Here is a 22155-nt window from a genome sequence, read left to right on the forward strand (position 1 = left end):
GGACGCGCTAGCGTCCCTAGCGCCTCCTTTTAGCCTGGAGCGGCGGCTGTCAGCGGGTTTGACAGCCGACGCTCAATTTTGCTGGCATCTGTTCTCGAGCCTGCTGACAGCCACGGGCTCGGAAACCGGACGCCGGCAAAATTGAGCGTCCGGTTTTCGGCCCGACAGTCACGAGCCAAATTCAAAAATTTTTTTTTTTTTTTTTTTACTCTTCGGGACCTCAGACTTAATATCACTATGATATTAAGTCAGAGGGTGCACAGAAAAGCAGTTTTTACTGCTTTTCTGTGCACTTTCCCGGTGCCGGCTTGGCTGCACATTTTACTTTCTGTATCCCGCGCGCATACCTAATAGCGCCATCAACATGCATTTGCATGTTGAGGGCGCTATTAGGTGCCGCGGGTTGGACGCGCGATTTCCTCCCCTTACTGAATAAGGGGTAAGGGAAAACGTGCGTCTAATAGCAGGCTAACAGTGCGCTCCATCGAAGTGCACTGTACTGTATCGGCCTGAAAGAGACTGCTGTTGCTTAGGGAGAGTAAGGGAGAAAGGGCCAGGATGGAGAGAGAAGCTAGAGGAGAACAAAGGCAAAAAAAAAAGAGTGAACTACCTCCTTTCCCTTTACAAAGAGCAAAATAAGGGGAAAAAAATTCCTAGAAAAATAAAAAAGCAACATAAAAAATGCAGAAAACAGTAAAACAAATGTAAACATTATCAAAATAGTTTTTTTTTATCCTGGCACCTAAAAACAAAACAAAAAATCTCCAAAATAAATTCTCTTTTTGAAAATAACTCTGCACCCTAGCTTGTCTTCTGCACAGCAGCATACAACACTGTCAATGAGCCATTTGTTCAGCATCCCAATTATTATTTTCCTGCCAACTGAATTACGTACAAATATTTTCCTATTACTGTTGATTTAAGTGGATTCATTCTTTAAAAAGTAATTTCCCCACCAATGGTTATTTGCCTTAAAAAGGAGCTAAAAACTGATAATGAGATGGCAGATGTAGGCAATAAGGTCAATCCTGCAGGCTAATTTTCCTTCTAACTGCAGCATCATGGGCCCTGCATAATCTCCCCACTGCTAGGTGCTTGCTCTATTTTTGCTTGGGGCATCTCGCAAGTGAATATTTGAGTTTAAAGAGAGCTAATGCAAAACTTGGTTATTCACTACTGTTTTCCCACTGAGAATATCATAGATTTGGTCCTTTGTTATCAAATGATGTTTTATTAAGGACAAGAGAAGATTTTATTCTATTGCTGGTTTACTTTTTCTATGCTATTATGCCGATTTATACTTTTTAATTATTTCATTGTAAAACTATATAATCTGTATGGTGTACAACATAAGAGTACTTTTGGGATGCGATGACTCATAAATCTGAGCAAAAAAAAATAAATTAATTGCCGACTCCTAGATTATCATGTAGGCATTAAGAAGGTGGGACTTGATGAATCTCTGAGCTTCTTTCAACCTATCTCTGTAATTCTACATGTAGTGAAACCCCACTCTCAGAGACAAAGGGGCGGATTTTAAAAGGGTTACGCGCGTAACCTTTTTAAAAGCCTCCTGCGCACGCTGAGCCTATTTTGCATAGGCTCGGCAACGCACGCAAGCCCCGGGACGCGCGTATGTCCCAGGGCTTGAAAAAAAATGGGCGGGGAGTGGGCGGGCCGGGGCCTCCAGGCACAGTGGCCATTTGCCGCGGTGCCTGGGATCGCGGGCCGGCCATAGTGCGCAACCTACGCCTGCCCAGAGGCAGGCGCAACTTCAAAATTAAAGGTAAGGGGGGGTTTAAGGTAGGGCTGGGGGGCGGGTTAGGTAGGGAAAGGGAGGGTAAGGTGGGGGGGGCGGCGGAAGGAAAGTTCCCTCCGAGGCTGCTCCAATTTTGGAGCGGCCTCGGAGGGAACGGAGGAAGGCTGCTCGGCTTGGCGTGCAAGTTGCACAACCGTGCACCCCCTTGGATTTTATAACATGCGCGTGACTGTGTATGCAGTCTAAGAAAGAATGTTGGTTGCACGATAGCTCAATTAATGTGAAACGCAGAAACCACTTTTGAAAGGAACTTGGGGTGGGTTTTCTGAGCCAACTATTATGAAAAAACTGAACAAGTCAGAGCCTGTAGTGTGCTTACGTTTTGTATGGAAGTGAAAGCCAGCAGAAAACACTTTCCAGGTGAGAAACTTCAAGTTCAGCAAGTCAAGAGGCTTGAAAATAGGTTTCAGGTGTTAAATTAGGGACACTACTGTCCCAATGCACTGAAGTTTACTAAATGGAGACTTGGAATGCCAGTCCTTCCATAAATTTTGATACCAAAAGGAGAGAGAGAGATCAGAGCTCTGTTCACCTGCTAGCAAGACACTGCAGCAGTGCTGAGATGACTGAAGAGGTGCTGAGGCACTGCTACCCAAAACTGTGGGTTGGGATCACAAAACCTTCATCTGGTGGTCACAGGTGCCTCAAAAGGCTTTACTATTCAGGCAGCAGCAGCATTAGTAGTCGAAGTCAGTGTGGGGCTTATGAGATAGCACATGTGCCCTTGCATGAATTTCTCCAAGTAACAGAAAGCCCTGTGCGAGGTTGGATCAGGACTGCTGCAGAGGCTGAGAGCTTGCACTAGCTCACAGACCCTGTGCTGACATTCATTACTAATGCTGTTGTCACCTGCAGACTGTCATAAGGTTTGGGATCACCCAGGACCAGTGGAGATTTTCACTGCCTCACCCCTCATTCACCAAGAGAAAAGCATAGCCTCGGTCATCAGCTTGCCTTCTCTTACAATCAGTTGTCATCCACCTTTGACCCAGGGTCCAAAAGAAAAGGTTGCCACCAACCCTGGCCAGTCGGATATTTGCAGGAGGTATCAGACAGAGAGGGATGAGCTGTGAAGGGTGTCAAATGGAGAATAACAGAAGGTCAACTGGATGATAGAAGAGCTGGAAGGTTAAAGGGGATGGGGGATGAGAGTGGGGAGATAAAGCGGAATGGGGCAACAGGGGGAATGTCATAGGATCAGCTGGGAGTTATAAGGTAGTCATGGGAGTGAGAGATCAGCTGGACAGATTCAATAAGGGCTGGAGGAGGTGAGAGATGGGATGGGCTGGGGGAGGCTGACAGAGGAGGCCCTCTGGAGAAGGTAGAAGTAGAGATACGATCAGCTAGAGTGCAGGGAGATTGACAGTGCAGTGATGGTTAGAGGAGAACTGCAGCTTTGTTAAAATCTGCTTTGGTCACTCTCTGGGCTCATATGACTAAGTGCTAAAATGGGCTCTCACTGGCTAAAAGTTTGGGAAATTCTGTGTTCACGCTTGAGAAAGAAAAAAAAAAAAAAAGAGGAATAATAGATATGGAAGCAAGTCCTAGGGCCACAGGAAAAGGGATCTAGCTGGCTAGTCCCACAATAAATCGAGAACCTCATCTCTTTGAGACTAGAATTTTTTGGATGAAGGCTTCCTGATGGAAACCAGCACATCCTCCACCTCACTGGGAAGGAGCAGGGAAGAGACTACTGCTTGTTCAATATCTACGCCATAAGGACCAGATATGGCAGGTTGGATGGCAGAGCCTGCCGCCCTCCTGTGTGATAAGGGTCAATGACATTCCCAGTGGATTGAAGACAATTAACAGACCGACGAGATATGGATACCATGCATGTCACAGACAAGCTGATGCTATGAGGATTACACTCGCCTTTTTTGGAAGAGCCTGCTGAACAGTCCTGGCAATGACAGGAATCAGTGGGTATGTACAGAATAGACTGAACTCGAGATTAACACAAAAGTATCGAGAGTTGATCTGTAGCTGATTGTATGCATGGAGGAGAACTTTTGACTTTTCTGCTGTCTTCCCTAGACGAACAGGTCAACCACTGACATTCCCTAGCGACTGAGCAAATTGTCCCGTTGATCCAAGGACCACTCAACATGGTTGCAAAACTCTGCTGAGGCGGTCCACCAATGTAATCCAAATCCCTGAAGGTAGATTGCTTCGAGATGGGCACTGTGATGGCCTGCCCATGATCAGAGTCAAAGGACCTCCTGGCAGAGGGCCATGCTTCCCTTTTTATGTAGAACATGGCCACTTAGCTGTCCATCTGAATCAAGATTCTCTTTCTTGAGAGTGGAGAGAAAGCCTTTAGAACACAATGGATAGCTTGCAGCTTTGGAAATGACTTTATACTAGGGACCACAATCCTTGGGTGCACAGTACACCTTTAGAACATCCAGGTTCCTCCACCACTGAAGATCTGGCTCTTATCCTGAGAGTTCCAGAAACATGATGGGATAATAGAAACATAGAAATGATGGCAGAAAAGGACCACATGGTCCATCCAGTCTGCTCAGCAAGCTTTTTGACAGATATGATCCTACTGACTTCAGGAGGCCCCACTGAAGGCCTTGCATGCACAGAGGAGTCAGAGGAACCATGAGCACTGCTGCAGCAATGTGTCCGAGGAGGGCCAGGTCTAAGCTTGCTGATGGCTCAGTCTAGCTGAAGAAGAGATCTTATCAAATCTGACAGCAATGGGGCTCTCAATGGTGAGAAACACTTTTTCCCCATGAGTCTATCCAGGCTCCTATGAACTAAATTCCAAGACAGAACCAAGTTGGATTATGAGAAATGGACCAGGAAACCCAGGGTCTGGAGAAGAAGCAATACAATCATCTCAAGGGATAAACTCCAGTCTCAGATAGAAAGGTCACCAACCAATCCACTACTGTGCACCCATGATGGACCTCCAGCACCCACAAATAAAGGCCTTGAAACTGTTAACTGCAATCTTCTTGACTTTGGCTCTTCCATACTCAATTTTAATTTTTCTTTTGTAGAACTAAATGTTTTTGATGAAGGGTTGCTGAGGCAGTGACAAAAAATAGAGATATGCAATGAGGCAGAAAGAGAGACCACAAAATAAGGACAAGGACAAGAATCAAAACTATTTTAAAGAGAGACTGGGACACATCCACGCAGTAGCTTGGACAAAGGCAGTGTGTGCCTGTGAGAACTCCTGTGCATGCTCAGCAAAGTCTTTACTAAGTTCTGAGAGCCGGGACCGTGTCTGCATCGTCAGATGATATCACCCACATGTTATGGCTAATTCATGGCTACTTGTCAATGGAGAAATTTTTCCAAGAAAGAAAAAAACCCCAAACCAGTAGACTATAAACAGATATACTGTATGTATGGAGTGTGAATGATATATAAAAAATGCACTTGGAGACACCTGAGACTGAAGTGCATGTGGGCAGATTGAATATCCTGCCCAGTCCTATGGTAATGTTTACAGAAAGCTGATTTGTACCTGCTCAAGGTCACCCTACAAATCTTGGACCATGCTGTGGCTTCCCATAGAACACAAGTGCATATCTAACATTACAGGAAGGCAACTATGGTTGAAGAATGAAACATTTTGGATAGCTGTAATATAAGATATCAGTAAATGATCTTCTAAATCCCTGTACTCAGCTGCTGAGGGATCTGACTTGTACCCAGCTGCAGGAGCAGTGCTGATAGTATGTCTGTCTCTGCTTCAGTAAGCTCCAACAGCAGAAGAGATAGGCATAAAAGCTCTTTATAAGCTAGCACCCAGATAGTAAGGTCCTTATATCTGGGCAGACACTAGGACAGCCTTTGGGACATCATGAAAGTTGGCCTTTAAGAAACAATTAATGATAACAAACCCACAAAGAACGTTTACTGCTAATGTTTATGTCTCACCTGATATGCAAACAAGACAGCATTGCTGTGGTGCCTCCACCAAAAACCCAGACAGTGAAAAACACAATCAAAAGAGTCGTGCTAAACATCATCTGTCTTGCATATGTAGCTGTGTCTCTAATGGACAGAGCAAATGCCATTGCTCCTCGGAGCCCTGAGAAACAGAAAGAGGAAAAAAAAAAAGAAAATATCACTATCTCTACTAGCCCCTGGCTAGATACCTTTTCTGCAATCTTCAAGGCCTGCAGTAGGCTAACAGCCAACTTCAATCCATGTACTCATCTACCCAAGTGCTACTTAGTAGCATCAATGTTTATGCATCTAAAATGCAGCATTTACTCCTCCTCTTGCATCCATCATGGTCAATTCACTCTCACTTCAGGAAAAAGAGGTTGGTTACTTTTGCATTTATATAAATACAAATATTAAAACTGGGCAAAGATAATGGGAAATAGGTAGGTTAAGGTGTGACGAACTTATCAAGAAAAGTGATGTAGCCAGACAGGCTGTGTGAGGGGCAATCTCCAACAGGCTTCCAGGTTTCAAAATTCTCTTGACAATGAGGTTCATTGGTAGGTAGGTTCTCTTTGACTATGAGCCAGTATGAAGTCCATGCATGCAAAGGGTGCACATACTTTGCACTGTTACTTGTGCAGGCAGCCAAGCAGGAGTAAAACAGTCTAGGTACATTTGAAAACAGAATTCACACAAGCTGATTTCCTTCCCTAATTTAAACACCACCCCCCAGGAATGCCCATGCATACTTCTACCCAGCTAGAGAGCACAATGCTGGATATTTTTTTTTTTTTTGGGGCTCAGCAGTTTCCTCCTACCTCCAATTCAGTCTTCCAGCTGAAATGGAACCTGCTTCTATTGAGATACTGTGCCACGAGTCTTTATTCACAACTACTTGAGGATTTTTTTTTTCCCCTCTATTTTCTCTCTCTCCTCCCAACTCAGATCAGTCGTCGCAGCGAGCCCTCAACCAGAGGCCAAAAGCCATGTCTTTCTCTGGAACCTGGCAAATGTGAATCCCTCACTCCACCCCCTCCAAAATCTGGCCAATAGGTTTCACTATTGAGCAAGGGCCAAGACTTCCTCGGTAGCATTCCCAGCCTCACCCAGCCTAACTTGAGAATCAAACTCGGGTCTTTTGCAGGGCCATACAAAACAAACACTTGCCACAAGCCAGCCCACAATCTTGAGTTTATATGACCTAAAAAATAAATTCACTACCTCAGCGACAAGAACCCCAGTACTGCAGCATCCAGGGCAGGGGGACACCTCTCAATCTATGGCACCAGAAAGCATTTTACAACACAGGCCAGAAAATGCAAAGCAAATCTTAGATTACATACCTGCAAACATCATCATATGCTGGAAATTCGACCCAATCTTGTTTCTTCGACCCAAATTAAGTAAAAAGGAGAGTGGGTAAATATTAGCTGCTCTCCCCAAGAAGACAGCCAGCTGCATTCACCAAACGTCAAGGAAGTTTTAAACAATTACCACAGGACAATAGTGCCATCTTAGAAAATGCTTCTACATAACTGGTTTAAAGGAGAACTTTAAGCTACCTGCTGGCACACAGGGAGGGCAGAGAGATAAAAACTACTGAATAAAAGTTTATTTTCTCTCTCCCAGAATGGACAGAGCTATACAGTATATCTTTCCTCAAATGTTATCTAAAGAGACCCACGTGGCCTCAAAAGCTCATGCTGTACATTCACTTCCTTATGTGAGGAATTTGATACAGCTGCGGCAAAGCCCTTTCAGGTATAATTGATCTTGATGTTCCAATGCAGCCGTTGAATGGCATGGAAAGCATTTTGAGCGTTCCTGCTGTGTCAGCTAAGGGTATTCACGGCCATCTATTGGGGCATTCTGACTGGTAAATTTGGGTCCGCGACCATGTCATCCTTAATTGATAGATGGAATGCGGACCTGGGCTCTAACTTAGATACAAAAGTTATGGAAACATATCTGGACAGCGACTCATTGCAGCTCTCTGTGCATGAGGCGAGTAGAATTAAGGATCAGACTGCTACACAGAACATACCGCACTCCACTATTCTACGCTAAACTGTTTCCAGTTTCTTGTACCTTATATGCTGGAGACACTGCGGTGAGCGGGATACCTACCCACATATGTGGTGGCACTGTCTGGGAGTGAAGTACTTCTGGAGAGGGTTCCCTCAGGAAATTGCTGATATTTTGGATCTCCCTGTTTACGTAGCACACCTTCACCAGACGGTTGGGCAGGTGGAATGGATCCTTAGTTCCCTGTCTTTACAGAAATTTGGTTGGACAGTTATTGCTTGCTGCTCACATGGCCATGGTGGCATACTGGAAACACAACCCTTGCTTAAACTATTGGAGAGCACAGGTTCGAGACATTGTGAACATTGAATGCCTTCGCTATGCCATCAAAAATGAGCAAAGTAAATATAAAAATATATGGGGAATTTATCATCAATACTATGGGACTGCTAACAACTGATTGTTTGCATAAGCATACAAATGTACTTTTCTAAGGTTGCTCCTCTTCTCATTGGCATGATCTTTGAATGTTTTATCTTGATCTGTTTATGGGTGCACGTTGTTGTACTTTGTATGCCAAGAAACAATAAAGTTATTTTAAAAAAAAGGCCTACGCAGTACAACATCCGTTCAGATGGCTCAGGAAAAAGTATCACAACCTACCAAGATTCCCTTAGCACCTTACAGATCAGTGTGCAACATGACAGCGATATTTAATGCATGTCACCCATCATGCGCCCCAGTCAGCCAACAGCACAAAAGGATACAAAGGCTCCAACGATGAAGGTGGGGTTAAAGACATGATTCTGGAATGTGAAGAGCGCGAGTCCCATGTAGGAAAAGATGAAGTTTTCAGCCAAGAAATTCAGGAGCTCGAACAACTGAGGAATAAAAAGAAGAAACCTGTGTAAGTCGTCCAACTGATGCCATATCAGTTAGGAGAAAGGAAAATGTTTTGGTTTTCTGAAGACACCATATGCACACATATATGACACAGCATACCCTCGCACTCCCATTACACAATGACATTTTTTCCTGCAGCCCCCATTTCCCCTCTCTCTCCTTGAATCTCCCTATGCTGCATGCCTAGATGACTGAAGAGGCCTCACTGGCCCCCCTCCTCAGAGCATTCAGACGAGGAGGGACCACCAAGGTAACAGCAGCTGTCCGTCCTCCTTCCCCAAGCCCATCACTTGCAAGGTGCTGCCAGGCTCAAGCAGCCCACCCCCCCCAACAGCGGCCCTACTGAACATCACATGGCATGAGTGCAAACACAAGGATGCTATTCTTTACGGCTCAGAAATAAGGCCATGTTCATTTAAATCTCTGCAAGCTGCAGGCTCTGAGTTACTAGCACTAGTTATGACACCATCCACTTTAGGATTATTTGTAAGGCTCTGGTAATAAAGTGCTACATGTATGGTTGTTAGATCATTACAGATATGAGTAGTTAATGAAATCCAGGGAAATGGGTGGGCTAGATGCTGGTTAAGGGTGAGTGGGCTGAAAAAGGGGAAGGGGAATTCCGTTACTGATGTTGTATCTGCTGCAAAAATTACAATAGTGTATAGCAAGAACAACTATGGACTGTTCTGTATGATGTATATTTGTTGCAGTTTCTTCTTAAAAAGAATTTGTTTAAAGTGCTACGAGACAATATTCAGTAGGCCGTTTAAGTGGACACGTTATCTGGCTAAAATTAGCCGGATAACTTGTCCCATGCATTCAGTGGGATAAGCAGCCATGAATATACTTACTTAAAGTTATCGGCTACACTAACTTTAAAACCTAATCAGCTATGTTTGAATATAACCAGTTAGGTTATAAAGTTATCCGGCCTCGTGAAGCTGGATAACTTACCTACCTGAATATCTTTATCCGGGTAAGTAGCACTGTCAGTATAAAAAAAAAAGAAAGAAATCAAAAGGAGCTGCGGCTCAAGTGTCTGCCTTTCCCAATTTTATATAAAAATGACCCTGTGCCCCACAGCGCCCCCCCCCCCCCCCCAACAATACCAGGCCCCTTTTCCCCAATTTTCAATCTCAACCCCCCCTCCCGCAGTCTCAAATGAATTGGGAACACTCCTCCCCCACCCCCGGACCCCCTCCACATACCACCTCCCTGATGGCTGAAAGACATCCCTGCCGGGAGCGAGGGTCTTCACTCACCCACTCCCAGCAGCTCCAGCAGCGTAAACTACATCCAGTGTTACAAATATCTTTGGCCATCAAGGGGGTGGAGGAGGGTCCAGGGGGTGCTCCCAATTCATTTGAAACTGCAGGGGAGGGGGAGGTAAAGAATGAAAATTTTAAAATAACAAAAAATATGGGGGAAAAAGGTGTAGGAGGGGGGGGTCCAATAATGTTTGGGATCTGAGGGGCGCAGGGCCAGACAGGGTCATTTATATATAAAATTGGGGAAGGCAGACATTCCAGCTGTGGACCCTTTGATTTCTTTTCTTTTTTTTTATACAGACCAAGCTATGTACAGCGATACTGACGGCACTAAAGATATCCATTAAGTAGAAAGTTAGCCAGATAACTTCAGGCCAACTCTGAATAAACAGGCCTAAACATCCGGCTAACTTAGCCGGATACCCCCAATATTGGGCTTTACTCATCAGATAACTCAACCCCTTCCCAGCATGCCCCTTTATCTGGCTGTAATTTATCTGATAAACAGTTGAATATCCCCTAAACTTGCCATTTAGGCTTATAACTTTTAGGTTATCCACCTAAATGGCTTTTGAATCTTCACCAAAGATTCTAATAGCCAATCTTTAATATGTTGGATCATACAAACTAAGTTATGTTTTTGTAAATCAGGACAACCATGTGTAGCCGGTAGCATTAAAGTTTTCAACGCTATTCGTGCTTTTTTTGTTCCCCCATAGAAATTTCCTAAACAATTTCTAAAGAGTTATCACCCCTTTCCATCCATATTAGTAAATGTAAAACATATAACCATTTGGGTAAGATCATCATTTTAAATAGTTGGCTTTTCCCACTCATTGATAAATTAAAATAATGGAGTTCGATGCCTTTAATTCTCATTTTAGTACGTAATGGCACTATATTACATTGATATATATTCTGATACTCCATCGGTTTATAAATCCCCAAGGATCTCATTTCTTTGTCAACCCATTTTGGTGGGAAATTAGCATCCCAATTGTTCCTCAAATTACCCAACACATCTAACACCTCTGACTTATCTAGGTTTATTTTCAAACCAGAGAAACTCCCAAACTCCCTCTGCAATTACAAAAGGTGTGCAAGAAAGCCTTTAGGATCAGTAAGAAACAATAAAACATCATCAGCAATAACCACAATCTTGAAACTATTATTGCATATTTTAAATTCTGATAGGTCTAGCTTCAACTTTCTTAAGCAAAGGATCCATACTCAAGATGTACAAAAGGAGGTAGTAATCAACCGTATCTGGTTCCCCTCTGCAAAGCAAACTTTTCAGACAGTTGCCCATTAACAATAGCAGCTGAGGAAGGATTTTTATAAAGTAGCGAAATATACTGCAAAATCCTCCCAGTGAAACCATATCGAGGAAGGACAGAAAATAAAAATAACCAAGAGACATGGTCAAAAGCCTTTTCAGCATCAAATCCAACTACCATCAATGGTATGTGTTTAGAAATTGCTGTCAATAAGCCTACTACGTGTCTACTTGCTGACCTTCCTTTCACAAAACTGACCTGATTCTGGGAGATTAAGTCCAGAAGTACTAAATTTAGTCGAGGCCAAAATTTTAGCAAATATTTTTATATCAAAGTCCAAAAGGGAAACAGGTCTATAAGATGCTGGTTTGAGCAAACCTTTATCTGGCTTAGCAAGCACTGTGATATGCGCAGTCACTGAGGACACTGGGAATTCTCCTCTTTGTAAGGCTTCTTAAAAAAACAAACAAAAAAAACCCCCATAACCCCTAAAGAGAGAATTAAATGCTGCAGAAGTATCTTGTAATGATACTTCTGCAGCATTTGGGCCTGGAGCTTTATGTAAGGCACTTGATTTTATACTGTCCAAAATTTCCTGCATTTCTATGGATCTATTAATTTGCTCAATTTGATCATCCCTCAAATGTGGAAGTTTCAAATCCTTAAAAAGATGCTTTTAATATTCCCCTCCCCTGAAGGCTCTGCTGAATACAGAGATTGGTAGAATTCCTTATAAATTTTACAAATTCCTTTCACTTCAGAACATATTTTCCCATCTTTATCTGACAAAGATTTGATATAAGCTTTTCCCCTCCAGGTACTGACTAAATTCACCATTAGTTTTCCAGCCTTATTCCCAAATCTGAAGAATTTATGGGAGGAGCACAAAAGCTGTTTATAAAATATCATTATCAATTTTTTTTCACAAAAATTTTAATCCTTGCTTACTGCAACAGTGAGAAATCTGGGACTGATATGCATACGCAGCACACAATTTTTCGATACAGCCACTCTCACTATCATCCTCAAAGTTCTGACCTCTTCTAGAGTTTATACAGAGCACAGTTAGGAAATTTCCCTTTTAATTCAAACAAAAAAAATATATTCAAATTCTGATATCCCCTCAAAATCCCTTCACTGCCAGCCACTTTGTAAAATAACATGAAAACCTGCTAAAAAGACATTTAGAAATTATATGGCATTCCAGCCATACCATAAGAGTACTAACATCCAGGTCTTGAACAGCAACAACCTTACCTATAAAAAAGCAAGACTGCAAATATAGAACCAAGTACACTTACTATTGAAAAAACAAAGAAATCCAGACTGCTCTAGATTCCTACACAGAATCTAAATCCTAGTTAGCAGAATCCCTCACCTCTGTCAAACATGCAGAATGCAGACTGACTCTTATCTAATACAGAATAAAAGACCATAAATGATAACAAGCATACAGAGAAAAACAAACTCCAAGAAGCTGAGGAGAGGTGTGGCGGGAAGGCAGAGGCAGGATACAGTATGCCTGCAACATTTCTGGCTTGGATCGGTTGTGGCAATTGCAGGGTTCAGGGAAAAGCAGCAACAGGGAACGGTGATGAGGAATTTTAAGTACCAGTTCCTTATTCTGCAGTCTCCTCAAGCAGCAAGCATACGTGGCTGTTACAGAAAGCATAGGCTTGCTATGTCAAATATTTGGTGACATACCTTCCACCCCTTGATGACATACTGGTTAAGAACCACTGCTCTAGCAATAAGGCATATTATAACTGACCATTGAAAGGCGCCTTGCCACCGGCACCATCGAGCTGTGAGCCCAACCACCATCTCCGGGCACCCAACAGCACATCTCCAACACCATGAGAAAAAAAATGGAAAAACTTCAAGAAATAAAACAGAACAGCGATGAGTGAGAGACCTGATCGGGAGCCCCGCCCCTCCCCCCCGACGTCATCAAGGAAGCACTGACCGTTGAAAGGCGCCTTGCCACCAGGCGCCGTGCGACAAAGGGGCCTTTCCCCTTTGTGCACCCCTTAGTGCAATCCATAGTGCAAGTTCCAGTTAATATCTTTGCATTTGGATGTCTTTCTTTTATGTAATATGCTTCCTGTAATGCCTTTGCTCAATTGTTAAAAAACTTGCATTTTGAAGTTTATAAACCGTTATGATGGCTTTACCGAATGACGGTATATAAAACTCAACAAATAAATAAATAAATAAATAAAGTGTTATACTATATTTGGCATGGTCCTTTATTGCCGGGAGACAACCAGAATAAAAGTAAATTCTTCAGGGCTCCATATCCAGATGCACATAGCAGAAAAGTCTGCACCAGCAACAAGAAAACCCCCAAAAAGCTGGTCAAGTTCAGCCTGACTATCATGGAGATGAAAATCTGCCTATGTATCATATATCAACATTAAAATAGTAACAATAAAACAAAATTAATCTGCATTGTTATTTTAATAAGCAGAGGAATAGCATAGTAATATGGTAAATGATAGCAAATAAAGACCAAAATGATCCATCTCAACTGGCCAACAGATATTTAGGGTTGTAACTGCTGCAATACCAAAAAATATTCTTAAAAACTGTGTGAGCTGGAGAAGGCTCCGTGGTTATTTATACTTTTTCCAGAATTCTCATCTCATATGAGATTTTTGCCCAGATGTCTTACCTACAAGTTAGTCCTACTGTCAATAACTGGTCTCATTTTCTGCTATGCATTCTTCATGCAAAAGGGCATCTCTTGTCCCCCCTCCCCCCCATTTTCTCTGTAATACCTTCTATTTACTTTCAGTTCTCTTCAAGAAAGTTCCTACATGCCTTTCCCTGCCTTCTGTCCATATCCTGATAAACTGCCTCTCCTTACCTTCTCCTCCTGTTCCTTTTGCTCAATTACTTCTCACTGTGGCTGAACAAGCTTTGCAATCTCCAGTGCTGTCTTTCTTTGTGTTACACAGCTGCTTCTGCCAAACCCAAACCTGTTCAACACTCACCATTCTTCGACTTACCCAACTACTTGACATAAGCCTTTTGTGATGACTGTCCCTTGGAATAAGTGCTTGGACACATACTCTTATGTGCTTGCATACAAAGATTCAGCACAGTGTTGATCAGTTTCTTTCCTTAGAAGATAACAGCCTGTACCAGACAACACTGCTGTTCCAGTCCCAGGGCTGGGACCCTTATTCTCCCTCACAGACAATGGCAGTAGCCTCTCTGCCTGCCCATGCAGTCTTCTCTAGTCATAAAAAAAATGGTGATGGACCAAAAGGCAACCCTTTAAAATCTGCTTTTGCATGTCACAGAACGTGTACATGGGGACAAGGTATCTGAGTCAAATCCTGAACCCAGCTCCTACCTCAACAGTTATTGGCTGGCTTCAAGAAGCATGTCTGTTAGAATCCAAAGAGAACAAAGTATCATGCCTGTTAGCCACAGCACTGTTAATTAATGCATTCAAAGAATAGTTTCTTAGAAGAGGGTAATTTTTAAAGCCTCTTATGAATATAAATGGCTGTACTAAAATAGCCCGGGCTTCAGTGCGTGTAAAAGCAGCTGTATACTTTACTGAGCAGAAGCAATCTAGGGGATGGTGTTGGAGTGGAGACAGCATCTATTTGCAGGCTTTTTGATTTTAAAAAAGGATGCAAGTTATACCTTCTAAAGAGGAGGTGTAACTTTATATGGGTGAATGTGTGCGAATACTAATGGGGGTATATCCCAATTACGAAGCTCTCTCTCTCACATTATGGTTTGGTTTGTGGGAGTTGATGCAAAATCTTAAAAACAGTTAAAAAAAAAAAAAAAAAAAAAGCAAAATGGCTTACCTTGTAATAGGTGTTATCCCAAGACAGCAGGATGTAGTCCTCACATATGGGTGACATCATTGATGGAGCCCTATCAAGGAAAACTTTCTGTCAAAGTTTCTAGAAACTTTTGACTGGCATTCTGAACCCATTGAGCATGCCATGATATTCTCAGCCACAGGGGTCTCCCTTCAGTCTCGTATATAGCAATAAGCTTTAGCAAAAATAAAATAATAAAACGTATCGGACCCAACTCCGCGGGGTGGCGGGTGGGTTTTGTGAGGACTACATCCTGCTGTCCTGGGTAACACCTATTACAAGGTAAGCAATTTTGCTTTATCCCAGGACAAGCAGGATGCTAGTCCTCACATAAGGGTGATTAGCACGCTATAGGCTGAATCAGTTTGTAAAGGACCAACAGTGAAAACTTGTTGGAAAAATTGAGGCAGCCTGAAATCATAGCAGGGTGGATGTAGAAGGAGTTGGGATTATACTGGAAACAAGTTAGTTTTTTTTAAAGACAGATTGTCCGTAGGCTGAATCTTGTCGTCCTCTGTCCAAGCAGTAATGAGCTGCAAAGGTGTGAAGAGAACTTCATATAGCAGCTTTACATATGTCAAGAATTGGCACTGAACGATAGTGTGCTACTGAGGTTGACATTGCTCTTACTGAATGCGCCTTTACTCGTCCTTGGAGAGGAAGGCCTGCTTTGTCATAGCAGAACTCTATGCAATCTGCTAGCCAGTTGGAGAGAGTGCGTTTGCCTACTGGATTACCCGGTTTGTTTGGATCAAAAGAAACAAAGAGTTGAGTGGATTTCCTATGGACTGCAGTGCGGTCTAAATAGTATGCTAGTGCACGCTTACAGTCCAAGGTATGTAAAGCCCTTTCACCTTGATGAGAGTGAGACCTTGGGAAGAATGTGGGCAAGACTATGGACTGATTCAAGTGGAATTCCATAACTACCTTGGGGAGGAATTTTGGATGTGTACGGAGAACCACTCTGTCATGTAGGAATTTTGTATAGGGTGAATACATGACAAGTGCTTGTAACTCACTAACCCTTCTAGCAGATGTAATAGCTATGAGGAAGATAGTCTTCCATGTGAGAAATTTAACATTGCAGGAATTCATGGGTTCAAAAGGAGACGCATGAGGCTTGTTAACACCAGATTAAGGTCCCATTCTGTGACTGGTGGCTGCATTGGTGGTTTAAGCTGAGTTAAACCTCTCATAAATCTACTGACAAGAGATTGTATGGATATTGGTGCATTTCCCATCTTGTTATGGTAAGCCGAGATCGCACTTAATCGCACTGGTCTCCAGACCTCATCTGTAAGATGAGGTCTGGAGACCAGAGTCTGAAAGATGACATAAATAGTCTAGCAAAGAAGGTGTGGGGCAGGAGAAAGGGTGAATGTCCTTTTGCGTGCACCACAAAGTAAATCTTTTCCATTTCGAAGAATAGTTCTTCCGCGTGGAAGGTTTACGTGAAGCTATAAGCACTTGAGAGACATTAGTTGAAAGATTGAGTGGTTGTAAGATCAAGCTTTCAACATCCATGCTGTTAGAGATAGGGATTGAAGGTTGGGATGGCGCAACCTGCCCTGATCTTGAGTTATGAGAGTGGGAGCTACACCCAGGCGAATTGGCTCTGTGACTGAGAGGTCAAGAAGTATGGAAAACCATATTTGTCGAGGCCAATGTGGGGCTATGAGTATCATGGACCCCTTGTCCTGTTGTAGCTTCACTAGGGTTTTGGTTATTAGCGATATCGGAGGATACGCGTATAGAAGGCCTGAGTTCCAAGGGCGAGCAAAGGTGTCCTTGGCTGGCTGGTGTTTCTGTTTGTGCAGGGAGCAGAACCTGTCCACCTTGAGATTCAGGTCGGATGCAAAGACGTCTATTGTTGGCTGTCCCCAACATTGAAATATCCTGGTCACTACTAAGGAATCCAGGGACCATTCGTGAGGTTGGAACTGACGACTGAGGCGATCTGCAACTACGTTGTGGATGCCCGCTAGATAAGTGGCCCGGAGAAACATAGAATGTGTCAGAGCCCAGTCCCAAATTTGTGCTGCTTCTTGACAAAGGAGATACGAGCCCGTACATCCCTGTTTGTTCAGGTACCACATAGCTACTGTATTGTCCATTTGAATTAGAACAGTCTTGTGTGAAAGACAGTCCTTGAACGCATGCAGAGCATAACATATAGCTCAAAGTTCCAGGAAATTGATTTGAAATGTTGCTTCGAGTTTTGTCCAGGTACCCTGGGTTTGGAGATTGTCTATGTGAGCTCCCCAACCTAAGGTGGATGCATCTTAAAGTTATCTGTGGGACTGGTTGTTGGAAGGGTTGGCCCTTGCGCAAGTTGTCTCTGTTTGCCCACCAAAGGAGAGATGAACGTAGGTGGTGGGTTACTTGAATTGGAGGCGACAGTGGTTGAATGGCTTGTATCCATTGTGACCTTAATGTCCATTGGGTTATTCTCATGGCTAATCTGGCCATAGGAGTGACATGAACTGTGGAGGCCATGTGACCTAGTAAAGTGAGAAACTGATGAGCTGTTGCTTGTTTCTGCGAGTGTAGCGAGTCTGCTAATAAGGAGAGTGTTTCTGCCCGATCCTCGGATAGGAAAGCTCTTGAAAGGATCGTGTTCAATTCTGCTCCGATGAACTGAAGCAGGTGAGACGGGATGAGATGGGACTTTTGGTAATTGATGAGAAACCCCATCGAGTGTAGCAGAGTGATTGTTCGTCTGAGAGAAACAAGAGCTCCTTGTTGAGATTGACTTCTGATGAGCCAGTCGTCTAGATATGGGAAAATGTGTACACTTTCTTTGTGTAATTGAGCTGCTACTACTGCCAGGCATTTCTTGAATACTCTGGTTGCTGAGGCAAGGCCGAATGGTAGTACCCTGTATTGGAAATGCTGTTGACCCACCAGGAAACGCAAATATTTGTGATAAGGAGGGAATATTGGAATGTGAGCATAAGCGTCTTGTAGAACCAGAGAACAAAGCCAATTTCCTGTTTGAAGAAGGGGAAGCATGGTGCCTAGAGAAACCATCCTGAACTTATCTTTCCTTAGAAATTTGTTGAGATTTCTGAGGTCTAGGATGGGACGTAGTCCTCCTGTTTTCTTTGGAATGAGGAAATAATGGGGGTAGAATCCTCTGCCTTGCTGAGTCCGGGGTACCGGTTCTACGGCTCTGACTCTCAGAAGGGTGGATAATTCTGCTTGCAGATGAATGATGTGATTTTCGTTTAGCGAAAAAGGTTTTGGAGGAGAGTCTCTTGGAATCGATAGGAAATTGAGTTGGTAACCCATTGGTCTGTTATTAACTGGAACCAATGATTGTAGAAGAAGGAAACTCGATCTCCTACTGGTAAGTTTGGGTTGGAATTGTGGAGATGGCTTTTGCTCTGGCGCTCGCCTCAAAAACCTGAAGTTGATCCTGTCTGCGATGGCGGTTCTAGGCTGAGATCTACCCCTAGATGCCGGTGGATAATACCTTCTCGGCCTGTAGAATGGTTTTCTGGCGTCCTTTCTTGGTGGGCGGTGGGACACTGACGAGGAAGAGTCTTGTGGGACCGCCGATAGTTGACGCAGTGTCTCTGTATGTTCTTTAAGTTGAGCCACTGCGTCCTGTACCTTTGACCCAAATAGGTTGTTGCCCACACAGGGCAAGTCCACCAGCTTATCCGGAACCTCAAGCCTGAGGTCAGAGGCTTTTAGCCAGGGCCAGCGGCATGCACTGATCCCTGAAGCTGCAACTCTTGAAGATGTTTCCAAGCTGTCGTAAGCTGCACAGACTTCATGCTTTCCAGCTTCTAGTCCCTTATGGATTATTGTTTGAGCCGCATACTGGTATTGTTGAGGTAGGAAATCAGTGAGTTCCTGCATTTGCTTCCATAGATTCCGCTGGTATTGCATCATATAGAGTTGGTAAGACGCTATCCTGGAGTTAAGCATAGCTCCTTGGAATACCTTTCTCCCTAGAGGGTCCAGGAATCGATGATCCTTCCCTGGTGGTGCAGAAGAATGAAGTCGTACTCTTTTAGATTTTTTCTGAGCAGACTCAACTACTATGGATTGGTGTGGTAGTTGTGACTTTTGGCAACCTGGGACATGTTGCAGAAGATATGTAGTATCCACTCTTTTATTGATTGGTGGAACGGAACATGGATGTTCCCAAAGCCTATGTTGTAATTCCAGGAGGACTTTGTGGATAGGAATGGCCAGGACTTCTTTGGGTGGATCCACGAATTGTAGGACTTCCAAAGTCTGCTGCCTTGTATCTTCCTCAGACACTAATTTGAAAGGGAGTGTGTCTGCCATATCTTTGATGAACGTAGTGAAAGACAAGTCTTCTGGTGGAGACTTTTTCCTTCCTTCAGGAGGAGATGGCTCAGACATGAAGCTTTCAGATGAAGAATCTGTATTTTTCTCCTCCCATGAGTCATATGGTACCTGTTTGGAAGGAAAGGTAGGAGAAGACCCCGGTGGAAGTGATGGAACCACTGGTCTGGAGTCCTGAAGGTCCCAGTTGAGGTTCAAGTGGGCCTTGTCCAGGAACATCCCCTAGTCCTACAGGCTTAGTAGGGAGAGGTTGCGGTAGATGGCACCGAGTCTATCCATTAGCATTTGAAAAATTGAGATGTCCGGTTGCCCTGGAGCCCCAGGCGTGGGTATTGGCATCGGGAATGTCATCGGAATTGGCATCGGTGCTGGTCCCGGCATCGATGCTTGTCTTATCCTCGGGAATGGCCCCGGCATCGGTGCGGGCACCGGTGGATGCACTGGCATAGACAATGGTGTCGGCTTCGGCGAGGGTATCGCGTCGGTGTCGATGGTCGATATTCCTGAAGCGCTTCTCGCACCGCCTGGCAAAGGAACCCGTTCAGTTCCTCCGTAATAGCTGATGCAGGCAGAGCAGCTATACGTGGTGGCGGTGGGGGGCGTCATCGGCTCTACCACAGGGCCCTGTGGAGGCTCGATGTCCGGCACCTCGATAGACTGAGAATGCCTCGGTGTCGAAGGCCTCGGTGTTTCTTGTAGTCGAGGTCGCTTGGCTGTCTACTTCTCCAGGGATAGTAGGGATTCCGGAATCGAAGAATGTCAATGTCGATGCCGATATTTAGAGCGGTGCTTCGTGGAATTTTCAAGGCCCGATGTTGACTTTAATTGATGCCGCGGATGGGGTCAGTGACAACCGGTCCCCTGAACCCTCCAGACGATGTTTTTTTTTTAAGGATTATCCTTTTCGATGCTCCGGCCGGAGACGACTGGGTGGATGTTGATGTGGAAGGTAGCAGTTGGATGTGGAACAAAATGTTCCATTTTTTCTTGCCATGCTTTCCGTCCTTTAGCGGTCATTTCTGCACATTTTGGGCAGGATGAGACATCATGGGACTGACCCAAACAAAGAACACACTCAAGGTGTGGATCAGTAATCGACATCGCTCAATTACATTTGGGGCATTTTTTAAAACCTGTAGCCATGATCTCAACGACAGCCGATGGATGTGTGACTACAAGTTTTGTAAACCCGATAAGAGTCGAAAGGAATATTCTACTCATCGGCCGGTGGTAAAGAGAGACCCCGATGTGGGAGTGAGAAAAAAAATGAAGTTTTAATCTGATTTTTAGTCAGAATTATGTGAAGAATTTCACACAGGGCTCCTGCTCCGCGATGCTGAAAACAGCACGGAAAAACGAAGACTGAAGGGAGACCCCTGTGGCTGAGAATATCATGACATACTGGGCATGCTCAGTGGGCTTAGGATGCCAGTCAAAAGTTTCTAGAAACTTTGACAAAGTTTTCCGTGATAGGGCTCCATCAATGACATCACCCATATGTGAGGACTAGCATCCTGCTTGTCCTGGGATAAAAAAAAAAAGCAAAATCTGAAACCTGCCCCCACTCTGGGGATTTACCAGATGACAGCCTCTCATTACAAAATCAGAGTTGCTAAAATTAGAGGGGGGAAAAAGGCAAAGGAAAATTGGTTCTCACCTGCTAATTTTCGTTCCTATAATACCACAGATCACTCCAACAAATGCGTTTTGCATCCCTACCAGCAGATAGAGGCAGAGAATAAAACTTTGAGGCACTACTACATAACAGAGAGTGCCACCTGCAGTCCCTCAGTATTGACCTGTACCCAAGCCAAAGAAATTGAACCTAAAACCCTCTCCAGGGCGAACAGGTAAAGCCAGGCTGGAAGCCCCTGCACTGGAGCCTCTGTCATCAAAAAAGTTATGTACAAAAAAACTCTTTGGAATATAATACATCGACTATCAGGAATCAGTCTTTTAGCAGTGAAAGGGAGGGTCTCTGGACTGATCTGTGGTATTACAGGAACAAAAATTAGCAGGTAAGAACCAATTTTTCTTTCCTTTACATACCCAGATCAGTCCAGACAAGTGGGATGTACCCAAGCACTCCTAGACTGGGCAGGAACCTGAAAGACCCATAACATACTCTCACCAAAAGATGCATCCTGCTATGTGCGCACATCCAAACGGTAATGTCTGGTGAAAGTGTGAAGCGAAGATCACACTTCTGCGCTACAAATCTCCTGGGGAGAAAACTACTGACACTCTGGCCCAAGAAGCCACTTGCACTCTTGTAGAATGCGCTTTCAGCCCCACTGGAACCTTGCGACCCTTACAAACATAAGCAGAACAAATGGCCTCCCTCAGCCACCACGTAATCGTGACCTTATCACCTTTCTTCACACCCCCGAACACAATAAGATGATCTGAGAGCTGAAATGAAGTAGCGAACTCCAGATAGTGCAGGATAATCTGGCGTGTATTCAAAATAACGCAGTTCCCTCTCCTGCAGAAAATCCCTAGTTCACGTCGGAAAAGCTGGAAGATGCACCACTTGATTAACATGGAAAAAGGACACCACCTTTGGCAAAAAAGAAGGGACCAGTTCGCAACATGACCCCGTCATTAGAAATACGCAGAAAAGGATCCCTGCAAGTCTGAAATCCGCCTGGCTGAACAAATTGCTACCAGAAACTGTCTTTAAAGTCAGGTTCTTCAACTTCACCCTTTTCAAAGGCTCAAAGTGCGCACCACAGAGAACCTGAATAACCAAATTGAGGCTCCAATCTGGA

General features: G+C 44.0%; 1 protein-coding gene across 1 annotated transcript in view; it reads right to left on the minus strand.

Moving 5' to 3' along the window:
• The window catches only part of SLC9A6 (solute carrier family 9 member A6), a 95513-nt gene that overhangs the window by 19076 nt on the left and 54282 nt on the right, over positions 1–22155 (minus strand). Inside the window, exons 10-12 of the mRNA XM_029606644.1 lie at positions 8530–8643; positions 7081–7192; positions 5723–5876 (exon numbers count right to left, since the gene is read on the minus strand). Of these exons, the coding sequence (XP_029462504.1) occupies positions 5723–5876; positions 7081–7192; positions 8530–8643 (380 nt within the window). The remainder of the gene's footprint in view (positions 1–5722; positions 5877–7080; positions 7193–8529; positions 8644–22155) is intronic.

Source organism: Rhinatrema bivittatum, chromosome 6 (assembly GCF_901001135.1).
Source record: "Rhinatrema bivittatum chromosome 6, aRhiBiv1.1, whole genome shotgun sequence".
Classification (NCBI taxonomy): Eukaryota; Metazoa; Chordata; class Amphibia; order Gymnophiona; family Rhinatrematidae; genus Rhinatrema; species Rhinatrema bivittatum.